The 12,119-nt window shown below is 48.6% G+C and overlaps 6 protein-coding genes across 6 annotated transcripts; 3 read left to right on the top strand and 3 right to left on the bottom strand.

The window, feature by feature from the left end:
- Positions 1-199: 199 nt before the first annotated feature.
- On the bottom strand, positions 200-1,513 carry A1O5_00991 (uncharacterized protein; the record flags this gene model as incomplete). The annotated part of the gene is made up of 5 exons (XM_007741610.1): positions 200-341; positions 434-506; positions 589-928; positions 996-1,053; positions 1,119-1,513. The coding sequence occupies 5 exons, from the start codon at positions 1,511-1,513 to the stop codon at positions 200-202; spliced, it is 1,008 nt and encodes a 335-aa protein (XP_007739800.1).
- Positions 1,514-2,206: 693 nt separating this feature from the next.
- On the top strand, positions 2,207-3,409 carry A1O5_00990 (uncharacterized protein; the record flags this gene model as incomplete). Its single annotated transcript, XM_007741609.1, has 4 exons — positions 2,207-2,230; positions 2,290-2,545; positions 2,611-2,803; positions 2,830-3,409. 4 exons carry the CDS (start codon positions 2,207-2,209, stop codon positions 3,407-3,409), a joined length of 1,053 nt encoding a protein of 350 aa, XP_007739799.1.
- An 895-nt stretch (positions 3,410-4,304) lies between these two features.
- On the bottom strand, positions 4,305-4,639 carry A1O5_00989 (uncharacterized protein; the record flags this gene model as incomplete). Its single annotated transcript, XM_007741608.1, has 2 exons — positions 4,305-4,401; positions 4,473-4,639. 2 exons carry the CDS (start codon positions 4,637-4,639, stop codon positions 4,305-4,307), a joined length of 264 nt encoding a protein of 87 aa, XP_007739798.1.
- A 583-nt stretch (positions 4,640-5,222) lies between these two features.
- Positions 5,223-6,791, bottom strand: A1O5_00988 (uncharacterized protein; the record flags this gene model as incomplete). Its single annotated transcript, XM_007741607.1, has 3 exons — positions 5,223-6,204; positions 6,317-6,633; positions 6,696-6,791. The coding sequence occupies 3 exons, from the start codon at positions 6,789-6,791 to the stop codon at positions 5,223-5,225; spliced, it is 1,395 nt and encodes a 464-aa protein (XP_007739797.1).
- A 1,790-nt stretch (positions 6,792-8,581) lies between these two features.
- On the top strand, positions 8,582-9,537 carry A1O5_00987 (uncharacterized protein; the record flags this gene model as incomplete). The annotated part of the gene is made up of 2 exons (XM_007741606.1): positions 8,582-8,730; positions 8,802-9,537. The coding sequence occupies 2 exons, from the start codon at positions 8,582-8,584 to the stop codon at positions 9,535-9,537; spliced, it is 885 nt and encodes a 294-aa protein (XP_007739796.1).
- Positions 9,538-10,388: 851 nt separating this feature from the next.
- On the top strand, positions 10,389-11,548 carry A1O5_00986 (uncharacterized protein; the record flags this gene model as incomplete). The annotated part of the gene is made up of 3 exons (XM_007741605.1): positions 10,389-10,565; positions 10,652-10,929; positions 11,023-11,548. The coding sequence occupies 3 exons, from the start codon at positions 10,389-10,391 to the stop codon at positions 11,546-11,548; spliced, it is 981 nt and encodes a 326-aa protein (XP_007739795.1).
- Positions 11,549-12,119: the final 571 nt, after the last annotated feature.

Raw genomic sequence — 12,119 nt, 5'->3', positions numbered from 1 at the left:
TACGTAACACAAAGGAGATGGGTGTGATATGTTGTCAACGGATTGGCCAGAGCTGACAACCTCACAGTCCCGTATCTCTCGATACCCTCCACCTGTTTCGAGTGCAGCATTTCTGGATGCCGAGAATAAACAAGACCACGAAAGCAGTTTTCAAGAATCCATGTCTCGAAAGTTAGACTACCAGCGAAGACCCTTTCTCCTATGACTCCCATCCTTTCTTGGCCAGAAGTTCTTTAATCCACGATGCAGCCTTCTTGAAATATCGCGTTGATGCCTCGAGTTGCGGGAAGGTGTAGAAGCCATGAGGTAGCCCAGGGTAGGTTGCAACCTCAACTGGAACGCTATAAAGCAGTCAGCAACTCTTTCCGTTTAGGCTGTCTCGATACCTAATTTGGAGAGAAAGTATCGTCAGAGTTTGCATCATGTTACGTACCCAGCTTCCTTCAATCTGTCTGCGTAGGCAAATGCCTCGTCTCTAAGAGGGTCCATACCGGTTATCTGTATTACTGCACTCTCCGTCTCAGTAGAGGCACATTCTCAAGGAAGCATCGGGTGTTTGAAAGAATGAAAATGATAGAAAAAACTCACAAGCAGGAGGCAGACCTTCCATTGTTTCAACCAAGAATGGGTTTGCGTAGACATCAGGGCCCGTATTAGGGTAGTAGGTATCCCAGCATCGTAGCATATGGTCTTTACCAAGGATAGAGGCTTTTTTGTTCTGTTCCCAACTTGTGTATTCGTATTTATCCTTTGGAAAGAATCTCGGATGACACACAACTGGGCCATTCAGTACTTGGCCAACGATCCCTTCCTCATTGTGATCTTTTGCCATTATCGGAAGAACAGCAGCCAGGTTGGCTCCAGCAGAGCTGCCATTAGACACAATAAGCGAAGGATCGATTCCGAGAGTAGTTGCATTGTCCTTGCACTGTCGCAATCAAGTGGTACTATCGATTAGGACTGGCCAACATTGGAGAGGTGTGTTTCTTGCTTACCCATTTAAACCCATCGTAGAAGTCGTTAATTGCGTACGGAAATCGATATGCGGGAGCCCTGTCAGCTTATCAATATGTGGCTCCCCAACGTTAACTAAAAGCGCCTCGAATAACCGAACTCACAGTCTGTAATCGACATCTACAACGACTGCGCCGGTCTCCTTTGCAATCCAACGACAAACGCCTTCCTCGACATCATGGTTTCCAAGAACCCAACCACCTCCATGAGCTACTAGGACAAGGGGTGCTTTGACTTTGCCCATCGCCTTCAGCTTTTCGGTGTTCCGGTAGATCTTGATCCCCACTTTCGCTCCATCTCTCACCGGGACCTGTTCAAAGGATACTTCCAAGTCCATTGGCGTACCCTCCGGGACAGGATGGGGATAATTCACCCAAGTCTCGTGCTGTTTTTCTATTGGTAAAGCGTAGAACCCGTCAAATTGTTCGTCGCATGCTTGCTTTAAAGGGATCCAAACAGGATCCGCTTCAGAGAGCCAAGTATACTTGAGGCTCGACATGGTGTGTGTGCTCTTTCAGGAGTATCACTGAAGCTTTGGATACCAGGCTCACTGAGTGAAGTAAAATTTCCCCCCTTTTCTCGAAGAGGGGATTATCATTTTGTGGATTTCATTGTCAGAAATGGCTTGACCATTGGAACAACAACCTCGTTGGGACATGTCGGCTGCGGATTGGTCGAGCGGAAAGCTTTATGCAAGTCCGAGTAGCATGCCGGGGATTTTAGGTTCCGCCCAAAGAGAGCCGTATAGGTCATCAGTTCGACCAGCAGCATAATAATAATACAGCCTCTTGCGAGCGTCATTCGCCCAGGCCTACCTTGCCTACTTCGTGTCTGTTGATACCGCGGACGCAGCAATAGCCGCAGCGGAAAATGTTTCTTAATTGTCATGAGTGCATAGCCTGTCAATCGCCGAGCGTTAAAGGTGATTCTGATTTCGCACGAAAGGTTACGCCCATTTCGGGCCTTTTGCTGATGGGGCAACAGAGCCACCTGGTTTTTGCGAACAAGGCCATTGCAAGCATTCAGAGTTCCAGCTTCGGCAGCAAGTTCTATTCGTGTTATAATGTCGTTCATCCAAAGATGCGAGACCTTGATAGACACCTGCCATTTCTCATATCCTCTTTGCAAATGAGAGTTGCACAGTCGTGACAACAAGTGAATCAAACGAGTCAATATTGGGAGCTTGGCCACAATGCGCGCTGCACAGTTTCATCGTGTAAGGCTTGTCGGTCCAGGTATACAACAATCTCAGAGCTAACAAGACCTTCCCGCCAGAATACGGGGAAAATCCAAGTAAACGAGGTTCCCATCCCGGAGCCAGAAGGCACAGATATATTGGTCAAGATCAAGTCCGCCTCGCTATGTCACTCAGATATCATGGCCATCGAGGGTTGGACGCCGACGCCGAGCAGCGTGAAGCCCATCACTCTGGGCCACGAAGGCGCCGGAATTGTGGAGAAACTAGGTTCCAAAGTGACCGGGTTCAGGCCTGGAGATCGGGTTGGTTTCTTGTACATCACAGGATGCTGTTGTACGTATGCATTGTGTGGCTTAACCGTCCCTCCTGAGCTTTTCCCTTTGCTAAAGGAGTCTTAGTTGAATGTGAAGCGTGCAAGGTCTACAACCTCTATTGCACCAAAGGCGCGCCACGCATTCAAGGGATGACCGAGGGTTCTGACGGATTTTTCGCCGAATATGCCGTTGTTGACTACCGCAATGCAATAGTTCTGCCGGAGGCAATTAAGATCGAAACAGCTTCCCCTCTATTCTGTGGTGGCATTGCAGGCAAGTAATCTCCTACCGTGATCGGGACAGTTCTTTAACCCTCGTAGCGTTCCATACTGTTGAGTCATGCGGGCTGAACCCAGGGGAATGGCTTGTAGTTGTCGGCTGCGGAGGCTTGGGCCAGGCTGCCGTACAATACGCAAAAGCCATGGGCATCAAGGTGATCGGGCTGGACATTAACGACGAAACTCTTGCCGAGAGTAAGAGAGTTGGTGCCGATCTGACGTTTAATTCTGCAACGAACTCGAACTACTTGGACGAAATCAGGAAGGCCACCGGAGGCGGTGCGCACGCCGCGGCAGTCTATAGCGCTTCGATAGCAGCGTACGAGAACGCAAAAATTGCACTCCGAATAGGCGGTCTTCTGATGGCTGTGGGTTTACCGGCGAAGACATTCCAGGTGAATTTGACCGAGATCATCACCGGCCTTTATCGGCTCAAAGGCGATTGCACCGGTATTCCACAACGCATGTCACGCGCCATTGAATTCACCGCGCAGCACAACATCCAACCGAACGTTGTCAGCTTCCACAAGTTGGAGGACGTACCTGATATGATTACAAAAATGAGGGCGCAAAAGTCTACAGGAAGGATGGCCGTACTGTTTTAGTGGCTCGGGGCGGAGCCTGTTTCGAACTTGGATGGCCAGCCTAGCTTGCCGGCAATGCTGCAGCTCGAGGATAGCGTGCAAGTTCCTATTCCATAACATAAAAAACAACAAACAATATATTTGTCTTCTTTCGCATCTACGGCTTACTTGTATGATGCGGAACTCGCTTCTCATGATTAATTGCATTGTTCAATACAAACTAGGAGGCGACCCTTAGCGGGTAGTGAGAATATTGAAGGGCCTCCGACAGAATCGTGCTCAGCCTAATATGGTTAAGTACTCTGTGAAATTACTCTTTTCGGACGCATGATATTAAACGCGCCCATCGCCTGCCTGGCATGAGCGCTGAATTATTCATCGGGCTGTTTCGTCCGTTTCGTAACTTGCATATATGATTTAGTTCTCCTAAACCAATAGATTCCAACACAAACGCGTTGGGATGCTCATCGGCCGGACCTATCGGTTTTTTTCATCATTTTCCGCGCTTTGCGACGCTCACAACGTCAGTTCCCTCAACTAGTATTGGCATTGCTTCTATCTCCAACATCTGGCTAGACAGATCTATAAGATGGCATTAAACTGCTCAATGAACTGCGTTGCCATTCCACCAAAAACTACCGTGGAGTATGCTTATTTCACAACTTCTGGCTAGAGCATATTGACGAGCTTGAATCCTTCGACTGGGGCCGAGGACACCCAGATAAGCTCCACCTGCGTATAGTCTGTCTCCCAACGACCCTTGTCGACACTCTTCTTAAATTTCCATGTGTACCTGCAGCCAGTCTGCACGGTGACATAGCGACCGTTCTGCTCTGTGACTCCAGCCCAGAATATGTTCGCTCTGCCAGTGGCAGTCGCGTTAGAAGGTTCAATATCAAAGTCCATGTTCAAAATGTTATGTTGTGTGCGTTGGAACCTCTCCGTAATAGCGGCCAGTGCCTTGGCCGTGTTTGATCGCCCTTTTATTGTGCCGGAGTTGAGGTACATCGGGGCTGTAATTGAAAACAAAGGGTTAGCGATCCGGTGTCCGTGCAATGGCGACTCGTGCTGGAGTAACTGCTACAAACCCTGGCCTTCGAGATCTGTCGTGACTTTGAAGTCAAAGGTACAGTCTTCTGTGAGGCAATTTGCGATGTCGTCCCATGCGTACATATCGGCGAACCAGCCATAGTTGTTGATATGGTGCGTGAGTGCCCGATGTTCTTGGACTTGTGTCGTTGAAACTGCCATGATGCTGCAGTTGTTGAAAATGGATGCTATTTGGCCAGTGCAAACAATTGCCATACACTACAGTGGACTAGATCATATAACTTTGTGCAACCGAGCACTGCATTGCGTGCTGATGGCGACGACGCAAGCTATGGCTAGGTGCTGGTGGCGCGGCTACGACTGAGTAGGCTTCGTAGGTAAAGGGTCCGAAAGGCCGCCACTCGCGGATTGTAGGTGGGCTTCGTTTGCCGGACGGTGGGACCGATAATTCGCGGAAATTGTGCGGAATAAAGAGATATCCGACCATCAAGTGGTGATTAGAAAGGAGTTGTGCTTCTTCCTTCCTATACTCTGACATTCTACGGTCGTAGCCTTCAAGATGGTACGGTTGGGAATCCTCGGCGCGATTTAACCGGCGTCAATGCCATGCGGTTGCACTTTGAAGGTAGGTTTTCATCACCCAACCGGAACAGAATTTGAAGTCCCTCGAAGATGAGAACCGTAGGGATCGAAAAGGATGTTTGGCTTATTGAAGATATGCTAAAAGGCCGAGAATCTGAATATACTTGAAATCAATACTGCGGTAAATTCAGCCATTGTCCGGCTACCAGGTGGTGTTCTCGAAGTTTTCTCCTTGATATCCGAGGAAGACATCCCCAAAATCATTTCCCAAACTTTGAAGTCTTGTACCGTCGTCGGAACTTTCGCGCAATAGAAACGAGGGCGAAAATTCTGCTAAACCCGGTATTTGAGCACCCCCATCGCCTAATGGCGGCTCGATAGAAACTTCTGTCCATAAAAAGGTCTCTATCGCATTATCTGACACGTGAAGAGTGGTGGATTTCAAAGCATTGCAGCTCTCTTCATCGGCAATATGTGCATGGTTTCCAGCCGTGTCATTACCCAGGATTTCGAAGTCCTCAACTTCAGCTTCGCTTCGTGCGTGTGAGGCAGAAATTTCGGGTCTGCTAGGCGGATGGAATACAACGGCGGCATTCGCAGACGATGGAGTAGTCAGAGTTGAAGATCCCCGGTTTGAGATGTGTCTCTTCTTGTTGCATTGACTTGCAGTTTCTTGATCATGCTCACTAGGCCGTCGAGCGGATACACCGTTACTAGACTCTGTAAACGGTGTTGAGCTCGAATCCGAGATTGGTAGACTGTTGAAATCCACACCAGTGTTCTCCATGTAGTGTTCCATCACGGCGGTCATCATTTTGGCCGGTTGATAGACCAGAGACATCTGTTTCAGTTCTTCTAGTAGGGTCCGAATCCGCTGCAAGGTGAGAAGTCGCTCGCTAGAATTCTCACCAAGTGATGCATTTGCAATCAGAACAAGACTTGCTGTAGCAGCATGTGTGAGCGAAAACAGGCCAAACTGGCTCTGGCCAAATCTCGTCCGATGAAATGCGAATATCTGCGCAACCTTCAATGCATGTTTGAACGCAATTGATCGAGCCAAAGGTACGAAGGAGTATGCTTCATTCGGCTGTTCAACACTAGAGGCGCTATATTGACCCTGAAGCGCTTCTCCATATTGTCCATATGGTCCGTGCAATAAGGCTTGGGTTGTATGAAATTGTTGACTAATTTGCCCTGGAGTTAGCTCATTCATGCTTTACAATATTGTGTTAAACAGAGAGTACCCCTCGGGCTCGCGTCGGAGAAGGTTTGACTGCGAATGGGAAGAACACTTACTGCATTACGAAGTAGAGTGACGGTGCCCTCTTAGCATTTTCAGGACTCCAACGAAGCAGTGGAGGAAGCCTCGCAGACCAGGAACTTAAATTGTTCCCCAGTGCAGCGACCTCAAGCAATAAGTGCTCATGGGATTCCGATCCGGGGAGGATGTCTGAATGGGTTTTCTCTTGAACTTTGCTGGCAATCTCTAGAAGTTGAAGCATGGCGTCGTACACCAAGTTTTCAACTTCGTCAATATCTGCATCTGAGCCGGCCGATGTCTGAGGCTTGTCTAAGTCACAGAAGCCTCCCAAACGCGAGAACATGTCTGTAAGCTGAGACATATCAAGGTCTGAGTTTTTTATACTCGTAGGCCTGCCTAGGTACAATGACCAACCTCTGTCATAAAGAATACAGGAACGGAGCAGTCTCCGACGTGACTGTATTTCTGTCTGTGATAGTCCCAGCTGTGAGTGCTCCAGGTTGAGGCCATAATCGAAAGCAAGACGGCAGGCAATACCTGTTCACTGTTCAGGTCCAATTTTCAAGGGGCGGGTGCTTCAGGTGGCGCGAAGAAAGAACGTACCTGCATACAATCCACCAACATCATCCATCCCAAGTGCACATTGAAGGTCGCTTAATATTAGCATCGTTTGGATCGTTGTGAGGCCTTCAGGGTCCTCTAGTTCACCATCGAGTATATATTTAATCTCCTGGTGGAAAATGCTGAGATTATCAGAAACCGTGATATATCGCATTGCCGGGTTCTTCTTGTCCGCGAATAAGAACCCCGTGGCTAGGCACGAGATGTGTAAAAAGCCAGAGTATGTCCCTGACGCACCGGTTTCAAGGTCTTCGTAAAATGCTTTTCGGTCTAGGATGTGAAACGTCTCATTGTAGCAAGTCTAGAAAAGTCCCATCAAGTAGTCTTGGATATGTGCTGGCACGTCTGCGAGGATACGGTAAGCGTGCCTTTCTAGCCGCTGACTTTTAGAGACTCCCGATCCTGGTCGAACATGCTCGTTGAAATAGCGCTTGAAACAATTACTCGGACAGAAATATTGAACTCTGCCACTGGGCCTGTCAAAAACAATCTGACATGGGCTGAAGAGGGAATGTCGCAATGCTAATGCACGTTGGCGTGCTTCCAATGATAAGGAGCTTGAGTCTGTCTGGATACTGTGTACTATGGCGGGTTCAGAAAGAGTCTGGGTGAGAGCGGCGGCGTTGTTGATCTGGAATTGGACCTGACTGTCTGATGTGTTTGGGCTGTCATGGTTGAGAAGTGTGTTCTGTCCGAGCCTGAACGCTGTCAACCCTGAGTTGGACTTTGATGGCACTCCATTTGGCGTGTCTAGGTACGCGTTGTGCCCGCTTACTGATCCATTCGATTGGGATTTGTCTACATCGCGACAATTTCGAGAAAACTGTAGCGGTCGCCCTTTCAGTAGGGGATTCTGTGGCTCGGGCGGTTCCTGGCCAGACTCTCTCAGCCGGTTCTCAAGCAGTTCAATATCTTGGAGCAGGGAATTTACAAAAGCTCTGGAGCCCCGTCCAACTCGTTTGTCGAGCCCACGAATGAGCCTTTCCCCGCTATTGTTCATTACCGAAACTTCGGAAAAGGTTCAACTTGCTCTAGCTTGAATCTCACTGGAAGTTCTAAGTCGCCGTGGATGCTTTCTCCAGGACGAGAAGCAGACACAAAAGCCGTAATTGACGCACGAAATCCTGTGGGCGCGGTAAGGTCTAGCGGGCTGGGGCATGTGATTTCCTTTGGCTGCTTGCTGGAGATGAGACTGCATGTCCGAGGTATGGGTGTGGGGTGGAAATGGGACTCTGCGTAAGCGAAGAAGCAGGGAGCTTTGGAGGGATCCTGGGTCCGTGGAGGCGGACAACAAGTGCCGGCTGACTCTCACCCAACTCCAGGCAGGGCGTCCTGTCCAGGTTTCAAGCGTGATATTCACGCTGCCAATTGGTTGCGATGGCCAGACCACATTCCCCACCTCAGATGTACGTGTACCAAGTACTTGTACTACCGTCGTACAAGAGGCCTAAGCATATTGGGCAAGTTCCAATTCCGCAAGTCAGTCGAAGCTGGACCCCTGATCTCTGAATTCTGCGCCTCGGTTAGAAGATGACTATTTACCGAAAGCCGAATCGCCAGAATCCGATCCCAATGAGTAATACGATAGATCTGCACTAGAGGTTCATTTCAAAAGCTTCTTCTGGCTGACTATTGCGGTCTCGTTTGCGCGAATTCAAGGTCTCTTACCAAGAGCACACATGGCAGGCGCCGATTCTGCTCGGTCAAGTCATTCAAATGTTCAGAAGACGGAAAAGAACGAGGATTATTCAGTTAAGCCGGGCGACCTTCCCAGTCAATCCAAAGAAACAATCCCCAAACACGACCAGATTGTCGTCCGCATGAGCAAGTAGGTCCGCTTCTCGTGCTGGATGGGTGTTGAAGGCAAGGTCGAGAGAACTGCGGGCTCACAAGAGACAGATTGATTCAAACCACTGCTGGTCTAGGCGCAGTTCTCGCAACCATCAATTTCTCGGCCAATCTTGCGACGTATCTCTCTGTACGATCGTCAACGCAATCCGACCTCGTTTATCGATTTCTATGGCGCACACGATCGAAGCGGTCGCCCAGTGTGCTCACTAAAGCGCTTTCAATCTCGTCAATTCTCACACCTCTCAGCTCGCTTATTTCGGATTGGCGTAAGACTCAGCGCCTTACAGGTCTTATTCCCCTGTATGTCAGGCTCAAGTTCCTGACATCAAGGAAAACCCTCAGGGAGATGGACCCCATTCTTCATCGCCTGGTACTTCTTCAATGCAATGCCTACATTGTATTTCAAGCCATCGAGAATATCTGCCACTTACAGGGAAAAGGGATATTACCTTCGTCCATGATCGAAAAAAGAGGTGGGATGGCCAAATGGATAGCGTGGAGTTGCCGCGCCTGGTGTGTAGGCGTGGTAAGCGATTTCTTCCGGCTGTGGCGTGAGGCCGAGATCGAAAAGAAGAAGCGTGGAAGGAAGACGGCTCAGGAGCAGGCAGATTTCAATCGAAAGTGGTGGAATGAACTTATGGTCGCTGCGTGCTGGTTGCCTGTTGCCGTCCACAGCAGTTTTTACCCTAAGGGCATTCGGGGCATGAATGCAGGTATAGTTTCCCTTTTGAGTCTTATAGCTAGTTTGAACAGCTTTAGGAATCAATGGCGAACTACGGGTTAAGAGACAAGTTGGCCACGTAGAAAAATAGATTCATATGTTCATTTGATGGACCGATTGTTGCCTTGACAGCAGGAAAGGGTTTCGCACATTTGGGCCCTAATCCGGGTAAAGGGGGACCTTTGGCTTGCCTGTGCACACCTGAAGCAGTCCACACACTATCAGGGAGATTTAGCCTTAAACGTCGGATGATGCTAGCCACGGTAAGCCACATCTTAAGTAAAAGTCGGGACCATCTGATGATTGGGTGCCAGTGTCTGCAAACTTTCTGCCCCATCATCTCGACGCTCCTTCTTTTTCATCGTTTCTACATCCTTTATGGCCATTGATTGCGAGGCTTAGTCTGTGGAAATACAATGGAGAAAAGCCCTCAATATCTCAGACGCCTTCTCGATTGAACTCGAGAACAATACTCCTACGGCGGAACTTTACCTGGGATCCTGTCGCAAAGAAAGGCTATGGGCCGTCATAATCCAGGGTTCGAAGTGAGTTGAAAAGGCCAAACCCGACCGAGTCGTTACGGACCCGTGAAGAGGTGTCATTGAACACTGATGTTGCACCTATATCTTCCGATTCAATCTGACGTGTGAGACTGGTTTCCTACTGGCGGAATAATGCGGAATATGATGATTGACGAAGAAGACCGTTCAATCTTCAACACTCAACCCCGGAAACCCAATGCTAGGCCCGGAAGGTTGTCAACTCGACCAGAGAAAGCAAAGCACATCCCACTACCAGACTATTGACATCGAGCGCCTCGTGGTAATGCTCAGATATTGACTTTCTCTAGTTCACCAAAGCAACTGAACAGCATCATTTCGACAAATATATCCTAGAAACCCCTAGAAACCATCATGACTCAACGGGTTCATTTGAACGGCGCTACGCCACATGACTTGAGCATCCACGGAAGTTTCACGAAAGGGATATATCGCGATGCATACCCGACGATAGATCCGACTCGTCCAGAGCTCTCGCAGAAAGGGATGGTTGTCATGATAACAGGAGCATCCAAAGGCATAGGGAGAGATGTGAGTATCTCCGTCGAGGATCTGTTAGGCATTGACTGGACGTTCCATGGGAACCAATTCTGAGTTGCTCATGGCTGACCTCACAGGCTCTCGCACCCGTCTTTGCTGTGGCGGGGGCGCGCGCAATTATCATCACGGCTCGCAAAGCAACTAGCCTCGTGGACACGGTGGCAAACCTCAAAAGTATCGACTCTTCTGTTGAAGTGCTAGCTCTCGACCTTGACATAAGCAGAGAATCATCAATAACTGCAGCCTTCAAGACCATATCAGAGCACTTTCCAGGCGGTGTTGACATACTTGTCAGTAATGCAGTTTCAAAAACGGCGGCTGATCAATGGATTACTACCTGTGATATTGAGAAATGGTGAGATCATGACCTAACCACTGTGAAATACGCCAAGACGCTAGTAATTATGGCTATAAAAGCAACCTCCCCGACCAGATAGATTTAGAATAGTCCAATACACTTTTACGCTTCATTTCACACCACCAACACCCGTGGATCTCTGCTGCTGACAAAATATTTCCTCACTCAACCCACCACCTCGAAGGAGAAGCCCCTAAAACGAAAGATCGTCTATGTCAGTTCGGGGATAAGCTATATTGTCAACCCAGGTCAATCCGCCGACTCTTTCTCCAAGCTTATCATCAACCAGTTGGCCGCGTACGCCCATGCTGAGAGTAACGAAGAGATCCAAGTGCAAGCCGTTGCTGTTCATCCAGGTATTTTTGTCACAGATATACTCGAGGATATATACCGTTTCTACGCTGTGGACACCAACAAACTTGCCGGAGGCGTCATCAACTGGGCTGCTAGCGATGAGGCTGAGTTTATGAGCGGAAGATATACAACTGCCAACGTAAGACTTTGCGTCATTCCCCTGATTCTGTGCTACCAAAATTCGAGTCTAAGAGCATACATAGTGGGATGTCAACGGAGATTATGGAACGAAAGCAAGAGATCCTTGACAAAAATCTTCTAACAACAAAGCTAGGCGGCGTCGAAGACGGCGGCTATGTGGCAAAAGTATTGGGATGAACTGTGTTGAACATCAATGATAAGAGATGGTGACAATCAAGAAATCATTTCGCACATCTCATCGAAACTTAGCAGACAATCGTGACAAAGGATTAAATCTTGCAAAGATGGTCTGTTTATTCGAGTAAATGCAGGAAGGTAGATATCCCAAAATTATTCAATTGAACAAGTCCTGCAATGAAACGATCAAGGCTTTGGTTCGCTCCTGCTTTCGAATCTAGGACGCTTCGTCGATTCATGGCCGCTTGATCCCGGTACATGTTTACCTCAGCATGGCTGCCGTCTGTTTCCACACACACGTATATTAAACTTTATCCTCGCCGCCCAAAAGGCCATTGCGCCAACTGCGGCTACGAATCACCTTCCGCATGTCCGGTGCAAGCTTAGAGCGGAAATCGAACACATTTCTTTCATTGCTTTCGTTCCATTTCGCTGACTAGATACGTTCGCTAGCAGGATCGTGGAAGCTAGCAAATGATCGAACGTCAGAAAAGACTCATTTAGTGAGCTCTATA

Source organism: Cladophialophora psammophila (genome assembly GCF_000585535.1).
Source record: "Cladophialophora psammophila CBS 110553 chromosome Unknown aczJe-supercont1.1, whole genome shotgun sequence".
Lineage (NCBI taxonomy): Eukaryota > Fungi > Ascomycota > Eurotiomycetes > Chaetothyriales > Herpotrichiellaceae > Cladophialophora > Cladophialophora psammophila.
Note: the sequence above shows the minus strand (reverse complement) of the source record. Positions and strands in the feature narration are given on the sequence as shown.